This window comes from Trachurus trachurus (genome assembly GCF_905171665.1).
Source record: "Trachurus trachurus genome assembly, chromosome: 13".
Classification (NCBI taxonomy): domain Eukaryota; kingdom Metazoa; phylum Chordata; class Actinopteri; order Carangiformes; family Carangidae; genus Trachurus; species Trachurus trachurus.
The window spans coordinates 18,954,551-18,971,534 of record NC_139892.1 but is presented as its reverse complement, the minus strand read 5'-3'; the positions used below and the strand labels follow the sequence as shown (position 1 = coordinate 18,971,534).

At 41.1% G+C, this 16,984-nt stretch overlaps 1 protein-coding gene across 1 annotated transcript; it reads right to left on the bottom strand.

Moving 5' to 3' along the window:
* Positions 1 to 461: 461 nt before the first annotated feature.
* LOC310996248 (uncharacterized protein) lies at positions 462 to 14,078 on the bottom strand (the record flags this gene model as incomplete). The annotated part of the gene is made up of 23 exons (XM_083985629.1): positions 462 to 488; positions 1,108 to 1,392; positions 1,514 to 1,615; positions 2,070 to 2,360; positions 2,634 to 2,770; positions 2,981 to 3,161; positions 3,521 to 3,626; positions 3,972 to 4,109; positions 4,535 to 4,719; positions 4,837 to 5,046; positions 5,217 to 8,705; positions 8,859 to 8,972; positions 9,197 to 9,337; positions 9,517 to 9,634; positions 9,841 to 9,952; positions 10,463 to 10,602; positions 11,103 to 11,262; positions 11,419 to 11,512; positions 11,644 to 11,718; positions 13,163 to 13,251; positions 13,592 to 13,665; positions 13,843 to 13,928; positions 14,040 to 14,078. The coding sequence occupies 23 exons, from the start codon at positions 14,076 to 14,078 to the stop codon at positions 462 to 464; spliced, it is 6,393 nt and encodes a 2,130-aa protein (XP_083841755.1).
* Between the last annotated feature and the right edge of the window lie 2,906 nt (positions 14,079 to 16,984).

Here is a 16,984-nt window from a genome sequence, read left to right as displayed (position 1 = left end):
AACAGATCAAAATGTCATCATTTGATGCTCTGAAAAATGTGTGGTAGCAAAAACATCCCATGTCAAACATGAGGCGAATCTCTCTCCCAAGATTACCCTGGACCAACCTCAGACTCAGAGGATTGGTAAGGGATCAACAAGCAGACCCTTCCACATGTGTAACAAAATGTTTTTTTATTGAAAAACAACATGTAAATATAATACAAAAATAAAATCAAATAAGCCCTCAAAGACTGTCCTCACACCTTTATCTTCCTCAACATCATCTTGTGTCACAAAATGGTTTTTATTAAGAAACATGTAAATATAATACAGAAATAAAATCAAAGAAGTCCTCAAAGATTGTCCTCATACCTTTATCTTCCTCAACATCATCTTGTGTCACAAAATGGTTTTTAAGAAACAACATGTAAATATAATACAGAAATAAAATCAAAGAAGTCCTCAAAGACTGTCTCTCCTCACACCTTTATCTTCCTCATCATCATCTGTGGGATTTGAAAAGGAGAAACAACATTAAATCAAAAGTCAGAGATAACGCTATAAATGCAATACAACTTTGAAGTTTCTGGCTGAAATCGAGTTTTGTTAGTGTGGACACCCCTTCCCTTGCATTGATACATGAAAAGAAAAACACCGTGAGTTACTATGCCATAATACCAGAACCCTCAACCAGCACTTAATAAATACCACCATAAGATCCAAATCCCCATAAACCAAATTCAAAGTGACATTTGACCTTTTATGACTGCCAGCTAGGTTTTCCTTCCGTAACAGACACAGATTTCTGAAAACAGTGTTCAAATTAAGCAGTTACTGACATGCACCGACTCAAACACATATTGTATCGCTTATCTCATATGGCTCAAATGAGGAAGAGACTGTACTGTCTCTGCCAACAACTAAAAGATGTAAAATAATGTAATTCAACTTTACTTTACTGAGTGTCCTCTACCTGCAGCTGTTTGACCCTCCTACACTTGCCAATACACAGCAGGCAGCATAATTTGGCATGGGCAAATAAAGTTCAATCCAAAAACTCCACAGGGTAAGTTAAAATGATTATTTCCTGTAAAAACCTGAACGGGTTTGTGTCTGTGTGTTTACCTTGCGAGCACTGGCAGTCAGTCCAGGTGACTTTGCAGATCGGCTGGTGGGTTGTGGAGACTTCTGTGCTTTTGCAGCTTTGCTTACTCGTCCCACTTTAGCCTGAGGATTTCCTGTAGATACCTTTTCTTGGTACTTGCGCGCAGTTGCCTGAGCGGGTGACTTAAAACTTTTTCCTGGAGATTTTCTGGTAGAGCTCCGTAGTTTATTCAGCCCTTTCTTCAGATAGTTGTTGCTCTTTGGGGTGTTCTCAATAGAGAACGCCATAGACTGCCTCCGGTCAGCCTGCGAGAACAACAAGTGACAAAGTGATGAAAAAACATATTCCACAGTAACATGAATTGAAATTAATTTTCAACCCAACAGTAAATTAATATATTTATGCGTGTGCATATACTACACTCACTGGACTGAGAGCAGGCCGAAGCTGTGAGCTGGACGGTCCACTGTGCACATTCTTGTTTTTAGGGGTGAGGGGACGAGGGAAGCAGCTGGCCCTCACCTTTTTCTGTGAAATTGAGATAAAAACAAATGTGAGAAAGAGACAAATAGAGCATCAGTAAATGAAATCTATAAACATTTACTAATTACATAATTTTGGAACTGCCCAATGACTTAAGTGTAACCTTTCAGATTTCCTTTGAAGTAAACAACACAAAAGCCTAACCAGTGTTTTTTTCTTTCTTTCTTTTTAAGAGCAGTGACAGATGTATACTATGGCAGTATCATTCACTAATTAACAATTAACTTGATCATCATAGTATAAACACCAATTATCAGAAAACAGTATCTTCTGACTTCTAAGTTTCTCCAAGATTACATTATACAGTACATACTACTGCAAATTAAGAGGAAAAAAAACACCTAAAAGCACATTTAAGTCCAACAAAACAAATTCCAATGCAAAGAAAACATTATGTAACAGAAGACGTAACAAATGTGTAACTATTAATAAAACCAACCTCAGGTGAAGTTTGAAGCACAGACAATGTAGATGAAGACCGTTTTGTGCCTTTCGGACTTCTCAGCTGAGAGGAGCTGACCGTTCTTGATGGCAGATGGCCGGGCATCAGGGACAGACGAGAACGAGTACTGGCTGCAGCACCTGCTTGTCCCATCATGAGAGAGTGACGGTGGGAGAAGAGAGAGTCTTGCAGCTGGCCAGGCATCATGGACGCCCGGCGGATTGTATCAGATGGGTCACCTGTGCGGAGTTCGTCATCTGTGAAAATGAACCCACCACCATTGCCAGTCTAAAGGAAAAGATAGGAAGGGATTTCATGAAACAACTGGGAAAAGAATGAAAGGCAACCAAATGCAATGTAAGGCTAATATTCAAAGCTACCAAGCAAAGCATGTTCAAACTAGTGGTTTCACTGGTACAAGGTTTTGTCAAAAGGTCAGCTGCTGTTGGTAGTAATCCAAGTACCGGTAATACAATTTTAGGCAGTATCACCAGATGCATAGTGGCAAAAAAGCATCTGTATGTTTGATTTGTTTACTGTCGGTCCAAATGTCCCTCTCACCTCAGACTCTATTGGGTAGCTGCTCTTCAGATGAGGAAGGCAGGCCTTGTTCCTGGCCTGGAGCTCAGCAATCCTCATCCAATCTTCAGGTCCACCCTCTGGCTCATTCTCTGACCCCACACAGAATGTGCTAGCAGCTGAAGACATACAGATGCGGAGAAAAAAAAAAGTTACATACTTCAAAAATCTCAGTTCTTGACCAGAGTGACAGTAAAACTGATCAAACTAATTAAGAATTAATCTGAGCTGACTGAAATAAACTGTGAGGAAATGTTTGAAATATGACCTCTCATTTTCTCACCGAGTTAGCACACAACCTCCTGCAAGTCAGCCAAGTATGTACTTACTCTGTGAATGGATTGTGCTCCGTCTGAACCCTGGAAGACCAGAGAGCTGATCAGCTCCGGCTCTGGCGGGTGTGTCAGACAGCTCCACAGACACCGGTCGTGCACTGGAGAGGTTTGGTTGAGAGCGAGCCGAGACCAGACTGTAGAAAGTCTCATCAGCTTCATTGCGGCCTGGGGTTTTCTGTAGATCACAGTTAATACAATCACATATGGCTACAATGATGCTGCAGTGACCGTATGGGATGTTTTGAAAGGACAAATGGAAATATTTAGTTAGCAATTTTACACTCGGTGCACTAAAAGATGTCATTGAAGTCTTAGTCAAAGATAAGTATTTTTAAACCAACGAAAAAGTTACAGAGCAAAAAATATGTACAGCTGACCCTAAAATCATCCCGCATAACACTACGGTACATTTCAGAAAAAGTTAGAAACCACTATGATTATCAAAATGTACAGTGATCCTTCACCATCTTCTACAGTGTGTGTGCCATACTGTGAACATGCTAAACATGCAGTGTGCAGGTGAGTTTCCGCCACCTTGGTCAGGGTGATGTTTATAACCTGTGTGGTCCTGCGCCGTTTGACAGACGAACTTAGATTTTTTTGGGCTGAATCCAGTTCCATTTTATTGTCTGTACTGGTCCTAGGTGATGAAAAAGAAAACAATTAATAGTAGAGTATGAGGGAAGGAATAAGATTACACTCATTTGATGACCGGGAACTTCAACATACAATGGATGAAAAAGAAAACAATTAATAGTAGAGTATGAGGGAAGGAATAAGATTACACTCAATTTGATAACAGGGAACTTCAACATACAATGGTATACTTTTTAAAAACATATAAAATCTGATAGGACTGATATTGACATTGTGTCTTGCCAAAAATCATAAAAAGTTTCTCAAGTACATGTTGACAATTTTATATTGGGTAGAGATGGTTTTAGCAATTACAGAAGGACACAATTGTAACACCTGTGTGACATACCTGTTAATGTGTCTGGTGTTTATAGGTGTGAAGTAAAGTGTTTCCAACGACTCCGCCTGTAGTTCCCGTCGCTTGGCTGCCAAGCGCTCTGAACTGCGAACAAGTGGTGTGCTTGATTCACCGGGTGCTGAAAGTTTTCTGCAAAAGGTAAGCAATCATGTTGTGCAAGGTTAGAATCACCAACAGATTTCCACTATGCCTCTGAAGATTATATCTCCTTTTTCCCAATTTTATTTCTACATTAACATTGCAAGAAAAGGGCATGGTAAAAAGCCAGCTTCCTGGGAAGTCTTGAGAACAATAGGCACTCTTTGTAGGGGAAACAAAGTCAAGTCAATTTCATTAATGCATTTCAAAAAGGCAGCACACTGCTGTAAAATCAGGAAGAACATACAAATTATCAGAGGTTTACTTTAATAGAATAAATCCAATCCAACATTTAAAAAAGAAGTCCTGGAAAAGAAATGGCTGGATATTGTAACACTATGCAGAGTATTATATTACTTCTATTTCAATGGCATTGGTGCAGAACTTTGATGCTACTTATCTGGGAGGACCATTACCTGGTGCTGTTCAGAGAGTCCTCCAGAGAGCTCTGGTCCAGGCTATCAGAGCTCATAGTTCTCTTCACCCTTGTCTGATTACTTGAGCGTGTGTTGGGAACGTCAAAGTGACGCACGTCTGTTGCACTTCCTCCATTGCTATGAATCTTATTCTGTGCCCGCAACATGTGATCAGCGGAGGCCAGCTGAAATTGGACAAATGTAGTGAGAGGAATCTGATAAATTCTATGTTAAACACACCCTTGAACTGTATGTTGAACTTGAAAGTGTTCACATTTCCTCGTGCTTTATACACTACCAACCTGTGCCTTCAAACTGGCCACTGTGTCAGAGAGTTTTTTCTCATTTGTCTGGGCACTGTCCAAATCCAGTTGAAGTAGCTTGTTTTCCATGGTTATGGTTTTCACTTCACTTTCCTTAACCTCTAGGGAATGCTTGAGTTCAGCCACCACCTGTTGGTTTTCCTGGAGAAGCTCCTTCTTGTTGTTGTAATGACTCATTGCTTTCTCCAACTGTAGCATTGCAACAATAAAAACAAGTACTTTAATATTAGTGCTTCCATCCAGATTACTCATCTGACAGCAGTAATCAGTCAATAGGAATTGAAGAAAAGGTCTATGTGCTTTTGAATTAAAAACAAAAAACAAATCTGTATTGCTGTGTGTTTTGTGGCGATACTGACCTGCCCTTTGTAGTGTTCTGCGGCCTCCGCTTTAGCTTTGAGCTGTTGAACAAGTCTCTCCTTCTCAAGGGTTTTGGCTTCAAGCTGGTTCTGCAGGGATTTATGATCTTTTTCCACCTGATGTATCTTGGCCCCAAGTACTAATTTTTCCTCAACAAGACCCTCCTTGCAGGTTGTCCAGCATGTGACAGTGTTGAGATGTTGCTCCTTTAGTTTTTGAATCTCTTCTTGACGTTGAGCCAACACATCATCTTTGGACTGCATATCTTCTTCAGCCTTCCTCAGTGAAGAAACAAGGATCTCCATCTGTTCCTTCAAACCGTGGAGCTCCTGGTTCAGTAAATCAGACTGCTCTGAGCCGTCAGCCCTCAGTAGTGTCAGCTGTCCCTCTTTAGCTTGGATCTCCTCCCTCATGCTCCTGACCTGTTCCTCAGAATGAGACAGCTGTTGCTGCAGAAGCTCCTTCTGATGAGAAATCTCCTGCTCCTGCTTGCTGAGCACAACAAGTTGTGTCTGAACCTTCTCCTCAGATTTTGTGAGGGAGTCACCCATATCATCTAGTTGCTTTTTTAGACAACTGATCTCTTGCTGTTGCTTGTCAGAATGCAAAGAGCCCTCTTTCTTTAATGTGATTAGTTGTTCATCTCTAGCCTGGATCTCCTCCCTCAGCCCTCTTATCTCCTCCTCAGATGTTGTCATCATATTTTGAAGTACATCTTTTTCCTGAAAAATCTCCGATTCCTTTTGAATCAGCAGATTTTCTTTAGCCTGAACCTGCTCGGTTGCAGTGTTTAGTGATTCATTTAAGCGTTCCACATGATGTTTTAGAGTCTGGATTTCATTTTGCAGCACATCTGAGTCCTTGTGTTTCTCAATCTTTAGCATGTCTAACTCGTCTTCTTTAGCCTTGATCTCCCCCCTAAGCCCTATTTTCTCCTCCTCAGATGTTGTCATCATGTTTTGAAGCGCATCCTTTTCCTGAGAAATCTCCAATTCCATTTGAATAAGCAGATTTTCTTTAGCCCGAACCTGCTCTGTTGCAGTTGTCAGTGATTCACTCAAACTTTCCACCTGATGTTTTAGAGTCTGGATTTCATTTTGCAGCACCTCTGAGTCCTTGTGTTTTTCAATTTTTAGCGTGTCTAACTCGTCTTTGTTAGCCTGGATCTCCTCCCTAAGCCCCATTTTCTCCTCCTCAGATGTTGTGAGCATGTTTTGAAGCGCATCCTTTTCCTGAGAAATCTCCAATTCCATTTGAATAAGCAGATTTTCTTTAGCCTGAACCTGCTCTGTTGCAGTCTTCAGTGATTCACTCAAACTTTCCACCTGATGTTTTAGAGTCTGGATTTCATTTTGCAGCACAGCTGAGTCCTTGTTTTTCTCAATCTTTAGCATGTCTAACTCATCTTCTTTAGCCTTGATCTCCTCCCTAAGCCCTATTTTCTCCTCCTCAGATGTTGTCATCATGTTTTGAAGCGCATCCTTTTCCTGAGAAATCTCCAATTCCAATTGAATAAGCAGATTTTCTTTAGCCCGAACCTGCTCTGTTGCAGTTGTCAATGATTCACTCAAACTTTCCACATGATGTTTTAGAGTCTGGATTTCATTTTGCAGCACCTCCGAGTCCTTGTGTTTTTCCATTTTTAGCATGTCCAACTCATGTTCTTTAGCCTGGATCTCCTCCCTAAGCCCCATTTTCTCCTCCTCAGATGTTGTGAGCATGTTTTGAAGCACACCCTTTTCCTGAGAAGTCTCCAATTCCATTTGAATAAGCAGATTTTCTTTAGCCTGAACCTGCCCTGTTGCAGTCTTCAGTGATTCACTCAAACTTTCCACCTGATGTATTAGAGTCTGGATTTCATTTTGCAGCACCTCTGAGTCCTTGTGTTTTTCAGTCTTTAGCGTGTCTAACTCATCTTCTTTAGTTCGGATCACCTCCCTCAGCTGATTCAACTCCTTTTCAAGGACTGCACTGTGCTGTTTAAGTGCCTCAATCTCCAAAGAGCTTTTCTGCTCCTGCTTTGAAATCACATCTTCTTTGGCCTGAAGCTGTTCTTTGGAGACCTCAAGAGAATTGTTCATGCTTTGCATTTGTTCATTCAGACTCCCAATCTCCTGCCGTAGCAATTCAGTGTCTGCAGAGGTGTCAGTCTTTAGCTGAACCAGTCGTTCCTCCTTGTCATGAATCTCCGCATTTAGCTGCTTCACTTCATCTTCAGATGTCATTAACTGTGCCTGTAGTGCCTGAGTGTGCTCAGTGTTCTGTACTTGCTGTTCAGCAAACAGACTTTCCTGTGATTTCAAATTGTCCTCTGCAGACTTTAGTGAGGAGCTAAGAAACTCTATTTGTCTCTTTAAATCACAGATCTCTTGATGGAGTAGTTCTGACTGCTCTGAACTATGATTTTGCAACACGTTCATCTGTTGCTCTTTAGCTTGGATCTCCTCCTTCGTGCTCCTAACCCTGTCTTCAGAAGCAGATAGTTGTTGCTCCAGAAGCTCCCTCTGATGAGCACTCTCCTGCTCCTGTTTGTCGAGTGCAGCTACCTGGGTGTGAACCTGTTCCTCAGCCTTTTTGAGAGAGTCATTCAGACTTTCAACTTGGCCTTTTAGACCTTTGATCTCTTGCTCAAGCATTTCAGCCTGTCGAGAGCCGTCATTCTTTAGCATGTCAATGTGCTCATTTTTGACTAATATCTCTGTCGTAAGCTTCTGAATTGCATCTTCACGGGCTGCAACCTGCTGTTGGAGCATTTCCTTTTGTTGGACATTCTCTTGTTGGGTTCTAGCCAGTAGGTCTTGCTTGAGTTGAATTTCCTGCTCAGCCTGTTTGAGAGATGAGTTAAGCTCTTCCACTTGGACAGTTATGGTCTGAATTTTACTGTGAAGAATTTCTTGCTCATTAGACTTCTCCAGGAGAAATTTGGCAAGCATTTCCTCTTTGGCTTGAATATCATCTTTCAATTTTTTGGTTTCATCTGTAAGAACAACCGCTTCTTCTTGGAGACCTTTAATTTGTTGGTCTTTTTCGGCCAGGAGTGAATTGGCAGCAGATAGCCTTGCCTCAAGATCTGTCACCTTTTCTTCAGTCTCTTGAAGAAGGTCTTCCTTCTCTTTCTTAGTTTCTTTTAGTTTTTCAATTTCTTGTTCACAAGCAGCAACATGCTGTTGTAGCCTGATCATCTGCTCAGTTTTCTGCTGTTCTACTTGCTCAAGCTGAAGTTTGAGATCCTGGATCTCTTGTTGAAGGATTGCTCGCTGCTCCGTGATGTCCTTTTGCATCTTGTCCAACATTTCATCCTTGGCTTGAATAGTTTCCTCTGCTTGGGACTTCTGTCGTTCCAGAAGTTCCCTCTGTTGAGTAATTTCTTGTTGGTAGCCTGCTAGCTGATGTGTTTTGGCCTGAATATCCATCTCAGCATTTTTCAGAGAGCAAATTGTGCTTTCCAGTTCATTCTTCAAACCACTGATCTCAGTCTCCAAGAGCCTCTGGCAATTTAAGCGGAGAAGTTAGTAACTATCTAAGCCAAAAATAGATTCTATCATTATAAGAAAAATGCAGACTATATTTTAGTATCAAGCATTTCTGTAGTCAGCTGGATAGTACAATGATAATGTTTTACATAGAAGCTTGCAGTTTACCTCCATTACAGGCCCCATATTCTCCCCTACTTCTTCCTTAGTAGCCCCGCTGATTTCCTCCTCCAAACAGGATATTTTTCCCTGGAGGATCTGGATTTGTTCAGTTAGGAGCTCCTGAGAAACAAGGAATATATCATGATACATCATTTTGCTTTGTATAGCTAGAACCCAGTTTCTCCTTTCTGTTTTAACCCATGAAATTTAAACTAATGTCAACCTGACACAATTCAGCTAGGGTACTGGGATGCCCCTGTACATTGATCAAAGTAGGGACAAAGACAATTATTGGAATCATTCAAACACTAACTACACACAGTATTGTTAAGACCCTATGCTACCTTTTGAGCATTAGCTTGGTTGAGCTCAGACTGTAGGTGGCTTGCTTTGCTTGTCCACTCCTCCTGAGCTGATGTTTGCGCTTCTGTCAGCCGACCGACTTCTGTTTCAAAGACGGCCAGCTGTGAACAGACTGCTCTCATCTGAGGAAAAAAAAAAGGAAAATACGTTACACCACCTATTCACATATCAGCTGCAAGATGTTTGTTCATGTTGATATTTTCAAGGATGCAAGAGTTGCGTGAGTTACTAACAGCAAATTCCACAAGTAAATAAGTTAATGATTCTTTTACAACAAAATAAACTTTGCTTGTGTCATTACCTGAGAGGACAGCACACCATTTTCTTCTGTCAGCTCATCCACTTTACGCTCCATAAGTGAGGAGTTGCTCTTAAGGTCTTTATTTTGCTTTAAAATATCACCAAGATGTGTTTGTAACCTAAGACGAAAAAGCAAAGCAGTTTCTGAAATTTTCCACTGAGGTCTTAATGTTTTTGACATGTGTATAATGTATGCATTACATATTTTCATCTGCATACAAAATACAAGATTTCCTAGGTGGTGTTACCATGGCATCATCAGAAAGGGCTTACTACAGTACTACAAAATCTATATTTTATAAATTGCACTGTAGTGCATACTTACGTGTCGTTCTTGGTCTCAAGATCATGCATTTGTTCCCTGGTAACTTGTTCACTTTCTCCTTGGTCTTCCTTCAACTTATCCAGGCGATACTGCAACTTGTTAATGTGAGACTCTGAAGAAATCAAAATTGCAAACAAAAACAGAAATGAAGAAGGCATTATTACGCAGAGCAGATCTAGTTATAGATATAAATAATCTTGACAGAACACCCAAAGTTTGTGACACATTTGATGTCAAGGGATTCAATCAAACTTTTAAAGCCCCTGTACAGACTTTTCATTTAGTGTTGATGTTGGCGACCCGTGTGGACGAAAGCGGCGTAATGAAGACTGCATTTCCCACTGTCATGAAGACGTTTGTCTGGCCGGCGCGTTTGTTTTGGAAACGTCAGAAAGAAGACGGGACTTGCCTCTTCTTTTTTTGCAGCGTAATGCATCTATATCGTTTCGTCAGTGGTCCGACCCGACCATGCCTTCCAGAGGTATAGAATTAGACTACTTAGAAATAGCGTATTTGCTGTTGTAGGTAACAGAGACACATCAGCAGTAACCAGAGACTTTTGCGTATCCAGTTAAAAGCGCAGTACAGGGGCTTTAAATAAAAAAATACTTAGAAAAGGTACCGTTCTGTGCAAGAACTGCAGTCTTGCTGATCAGCTCCTTCTCCAACGCATCTCTGTAGTCTCTCTCTTTCAACATTTGTCGCTGCATTTTCCTCATTTGGAATTTAGGAGTGTTCATAATATCCTGCAGAGGAGACTTGCTGTGGGAATGAAAGGCAGAATACACAAAGTTAAGATCTATAATTGACATGCCAACATCCCATGGACTTTGGATAAGCAGTGATATACAAGATCTTTGTTACTGCAAGTAGCCTCGCGTCACCAGGCTCTTCAGAGAGGCGAAGAACCTGGTTTCTGTTAACTCCAAATTTTGTCTGCATTCTGGTTCTGGTCAGCAAGTCAACGACCCCAGACTACTGCACGAGTGCACGTTTAGCAACGTATGGTGATTATAAGTGTCACATGTTTTCAGTAAAAACACAATAAAGGTTAATTCTTTAATAGCCAGTTAAACTGAAAATGTCTAGTTGTGTAAGACATTTTGCATTATCATCTATTATGCCATAGTAAAATGATGTTAGTTTGTGCATGTTGACAAAACATAATTTTAAGAAACTGTATTAACATTTATCGTGAGATGATAATCACATTTTATCAATGCAGTGCACCACGCTGGATAAATTGAAAGCCACATTGATACCTGACTGAGGAGGAAGCCACAGTTTGCATGTCCACAAATGTGACTTTTGGTGTGCGATGGAGCACAGGGGAGTCTTCATCAGTCAGTGAAGAGATTGTCGACACACTGGAGGTGGAGGTGGTTGGTGATCGTGCAAATATTTCACGGGAGACTGGCAAATCTTGAATGAAGGAGAGAGGTTTTTGACTTATTTAACAACATGAATGTTAAACTTAAACCAGGAAATGTATGTTATACAGCAGCATTGTTTGTATGACACCCAATTTCTCTTAATATGACATGCCCAAAAAACGAAAGACTAAAATTTGTGACTTACTTTTCCTTGCCAAATGGGCATCAAGTCCATCAGCGAGATAAACACAGCCCTCACTCTCCATCACAAAGGAACCCGTTAGATTTGCTATCTCGCGCTAAGAGACAAGAGGAGGAATACATATAAATTGGCACAGAATTAAATGGCCATGAAGCAGAACGGCATGATATTTTAAATGTGACACATCTCAGTTACAAATAAGACACAGAAAAATATCTGAGTGCTTACCTCTACATCACATTCCAATGTGTTGAGAGTGCAGCGGTCATTCATCATGTCATGGTATACGAGTAACAAAAGCACCTGGTGAAATTACAAATCATGAATCAGAATTGGTAAATGTTGTTAATTTCTTTTAGGTGAGCTGCTGCTATGAAAAAAACGTTTTCTGGACAGAGGCTATTCCTTACAGTGTATCGATGAGGCGCACCAAGTTGCATTTTCCAAATCACATTCTGATCTTTTACAAAAAAGTGTCAAAAAAGATAGAAAGTACTCTGTCTCCTGTATCTCCACACATACCCCCAAGGCATAACAGTATCCTCAAAAATACTATCCTAAAACACTGGTCCATTTTGACCTCTGATCCTACATTAACCCAGCTTTTTAAGGACCCCCCCCCCTCTTTGTTTACAGAAGAGGCCCAAACTTGCTTAACAAGCTGGTACGGGCGAACATTAAACCAGATCCAAAACAGACACTTTGGCCCCACTTAGGGATGGGAATTATCCATGTGGCAATTGTGCTCAGTGCCACAATACAGTACGGTACATGTAAAAGTAAAATGTATTTTTAGACATCCAAGATCAGGCAAAAGTTTTACTGTAAAAGGCTTCATCACATGCAGTACACTACAGAAAATGTTTTCTATTTACTAAAATGCCCTTGTGATAAGATCTATATAGGTAAAACTACACGCATGTTAAAACAAAGAATTAGTGAGCACAAGAGCTCCATCAGACGTAATGATGTGAACTATCCTGTAGCCCGCCACTTTAATTAATTTTCTCATCCCATCTCCTCTCTACGATTTCAGGGCATTGAGCACATTGTATTGCCAAGAGGAGGAGATGTGGACAGAAGGTTATACCAACAGGAGTTATTCTGGATAGATAGTAGACGCACTTCAACCTATGGGCCTGAACAAGGATTTTGATATGCATGTTATGTTGTAATCCAAGACATTTTTCTAGAATGTAGAGACTATGGTTTGTGATGGCTTTAGCTTTTCACTCTATTAATGTACTGGTTTTCTTTCTTCTTTTTTTCTTATATCTGGGTATCTCTGTTTATGACGGTTAACACCTGAGCCCTTTCAGAGTCCCATTCTTCTATGTTATGTACTGTATCGTATTATCAGGAGCTTCATATGTGTTTTCTCTAGATTGTTCAAAGAAATGAATCAACTGTGCTTCACCCCGTGTTGTATGGCTCAATGAGATGGCTGACATTTGTATGCCCCACAGCAGCACCAAAACTACACTTCCCAAGAGGTGGAGCTTCCACCACCAGGGTGCACACATTGCATATCACCGATGATTGGAATAGGAGTGTGTGTGGTTTTTTAACCTGCCTGTCCATTGTCTCAGTGTATGCTCTGATGAAGGTCGTCTGAGGCCGAAAGCTTAGCTTTTAATAAAGTGAGATTGCATAGATCCAAGTGTGCGGGGATCTCTTTCTTCAGTGTGGACACTTTTGATGCCTCCAACACCTTAGCAAAAGTATTTATTTCTTCTTTGTCATGTACCTTTGCAATTTCTACCGTTAGGTTTGTGCCATCTCTTATGTCGTCCCAGGATAGGGAAGTGCCCCTGGCTGCACTGAATCTGCAGTCCCCTAATAAACAAAACAGATAATAAATTAATTCTTCAAGGACAGTAATGTTGAACAACTGTCTGCTTACAAGACTACAATCGTGATTTATACCCGGATACCTACTATCTGGCACAGTTACAGGTGCAAGAGGACACAAGAGACCACACCCAACAGCAAAAGGAAGTATTTTTGACCAGAGAATGTCAGCTAAAACTGGATCTTAAATATAGCAATCAAACGTACTCTGACCTACTACACAGAAATTTCAATAAAATACACCAAACTCAAATGCTGTGAAAATCACATTCAGCTGAAAAGATTAAGATCATACATGCAGTAAACAAACTGGCAAAAAACTTACTTTCCACAAAGTCTGCAACCAGTTTCAACCGGTCCTCACGGGAATGACTGAAACGTGGGCTAGACTCCTTTTTCCTGAGATGACAAAAAAGCAAAAAATAAAAATAAAAAAGAGTTAACAGGAACGTTCACTATGAAAACCCCACTCACTGGAGGAGTCGAGTTTAAAATGAAATGCAAGGCTGACTGTCAGTCAGTGACCCTTCTCTTGTTTACACAGACCAAACATCTCAACACACTTCTCCAACTTACAGCATATGAACCACTTTCAGCAGTATGGCCCCATCTTTTAAATCAGGGAAAGTCAGTTCTCTGTGGGACAGCTTTATGCTGTTGACCTATAAAAATAATTTGAAGAGTCAGTTCAACAAAGCTTCAACTATTTAATGTTAATTAGGCACTGGACTTGGTGAATTTACACTACACCGCTAATGTTATGAACAACTTACCCAGCAGAGAAGAGCCTTAACACCCAAATTAATCGCCATCCCGGCTGACCCTTTATCTCAAAGAGATTTCAACCTGAAAGAGAAAATATACTACATCTGTACAAGCTTGTATGGTTAGCGCTGCTAAGCTAACTGTTAGCAAATGCGCACAGACAAATTTAGCGGCGGCCGTTACCTTTAACATTGCTCATTTCCATGTATAGCGACTCACCTTAAAAGACAACGACTTTGGCCACTTTTGAGTTTATTTATTCCAACGTATCTTCTCTGAAATCAACCGGAGAAAGGTCCAGCAGGGACCACTTCCACTTGTACGTACCTACAGCTGTGAAATAAACAGTCCTGAGACGCCGCACAATATTCAAACAGGGCTTGTGAAGATTGAACCAACCAATCACGTCTCACGTATCGACGCATGGGGAAAGCGGCCGCGCTGATTGGTTTAAAAGTCTTGCGTCAACTGAACAGTGTGCTGGTTTTTCACACCCATGCGGTCTGTGAGGAGGTGAGCGGGGTGGGGCCGCCATGGATGTAGGGGGCCGCTAACTAAACTTTTAATTGTAGCCGCCCTTCAGAATCTTTCAACATTACATTATTTTTTATTTTCTTTGTCTGATGTTTGTGTGTTTCATTAGTCAAGTTGCAGCTGGTCAAACCCAGAGCGATAGATATAACAGAGTGGCGACAACCTTTGATGTCGCCGCCAGCGCGGTCACGTGGTTCATGTAGCTCCCAATAGTTCCAAACGAGGCTGCCGCTGTCATGTTCTGCTATGGGACAGACAGCACTGAGCTTGCTTTTGGACGGTAAATATTAAAAAATAAACCCTACAAAGGTATATTTACAACTGATACTGAATTACTGTATGTACATCAATGTCAGTTTTCAAACAAAAGGCAAAATCTTCTTGCTTCAAGGATTTATTTGTCACTCTAAAGTGAAGATTAGCCTGCCCTACAGTAAAGATGGCATAAGAAGAGGAGTAAAGCAATATATTAAGTGGGAATATATACATTTAAGCATCAAAGATGTTCAATCAAACCCACACAGTTTGAAACAACGTTCAAAACACACACAGCCAGTATCACAACTAAACATAAAGCCCGTTAGCTTAATGCTAACGTATAATGCAAAACCTCATAGACGGGCTAACAGAAATTAGCATCGATATCGCCATTTCGCGGCAACCAAGCCATAGCAGTAAAGCTGCCAAAACCTGGCTTTAGCGCTGTCAACAAGTCACAGTTTTAATATTTTTTTCATGCAAGAAAGTCACCGTTTAATCCAGAGTCTGTGGTCAGTTCATAACGTTTGTTAGGGACTTGCACCGATGTTTGTTCTGGGAGAAGTGCAGAGTCTGCGTGAGCCCCGACCGGGAACCAGGGGCAGCGGCTGTCCGCAGCAGCAGCAGCCGCTCTACTGAGCTGATCTGCCGGCGGGCCGACCGTCCTCCTCCCGGAGGAGGAAACGAGCCAAGTAACGTATCCGCATGCTTTTAGAGGTTGACTGCTGGCTGGTTAAATTATTTTAAAGAGATTAATGTTGGTCTTATTGATGAAAATTAACAACTGTGGCTGTGGTATTAGTTTGTTTGAATGAAAAGTGAGCAGGGCTGCTTCTGGGCTACGGACTGAAATCACCACAGTTACGTAAATAAATAAATGTTTTTCAATGAACCGATCAGTCTAATAATTTTTATTTTGTTAAGTCAACATGGTTACTGTACTTGGGAACGATTATTACCACTTTATAACTTAAAATTGGTCGGTATTTCATCAACGTAGCTCAGTAGTTTCTTGCTGTGCAGCCATAGAAACAGACGTGGTCCAGCGCCGCGGGAGGAATGTTTGGAACTGTCGCTACCCGATCCGCGACGCTACCGGATCCGTGACAGCCACGTACGGCAACTCCACTTGGACAAACTTAGTTGAATTGACTTAGGATCACTGCCCTATGTGCGTCGCCACAGACGGTTTATCTTTTTATTTATTTTTTTAAATACTTTATTAGTAATGTAAATTGAGGGTTGGTTGTGGTGGTCTGGATCTTGATGCTCAGAAAACAGGAACACAGGCGACTTTTAATGTTTACTGTCCTCTTTTCTCGCCGGCCTCATCACCATGACAACCACAAACAATCACAACTACCACAACACTCACTGAATAAACGAGTCTGCCGCGGCTGTCTTATGACGGACCTACGCGGTTTTTATTTTATTTTATTTTATTTTTTAATCATTTTCACAGTACCGTATTTTAAATTCACAGAACTTAAAGCATGTACGCAAATCGGGCAGTGCCCAAATGAAGTTTGTCCAAGTGGAGTTGCCGTAGGCAGCTGTCCAAGATGGCGGCCGGTCTGCGCATGCGCAGACCAGTTTTGTCACGGATCCGGTAGCGTCGCAGATCGGGTAGCGACAGGAACTATTGAGGGCTCCATGACCCGGAAGTCGGCCCGCCATTTTTTACAACGGAGTCCTATGGGAGTGTCGCCACTCTGTTATATCTATCGCTCTGGTCAAACCTGCCTAAATCGTTGGATATTCACTCTGGCTTGAAATTAAAATTAAAAGCATAGTTACCAACTGTTGTGTTTTTAATGAAAATGTATTTTTCCAGAGACTCATATTCTAAAAAAGGAAAAGAAAAAAAATCCAAATCAGTTTATTGCATGGTAGTCTACCGGTAACCTAACTACAAATCCCACAACGTAGCCTACCTGTCCGTTTCCTTGGCGACGTGTGTGTTGTCCTTGGACAGGTAACTGTCGTAGCTAAATCCACACTAGGCTAGGTTAAAATAACTTGCTGCTATTGATTGCTTAACATTGCGGGTAAGTGTATTTTATTGTCGTAGACTAATAAAAACTTTAAAAAAAATATGAGTGTATTCGTTCAAACTAGACCGGCAGCGTATAGCCAACAATGAGGGCTTTTATGGCGTTTT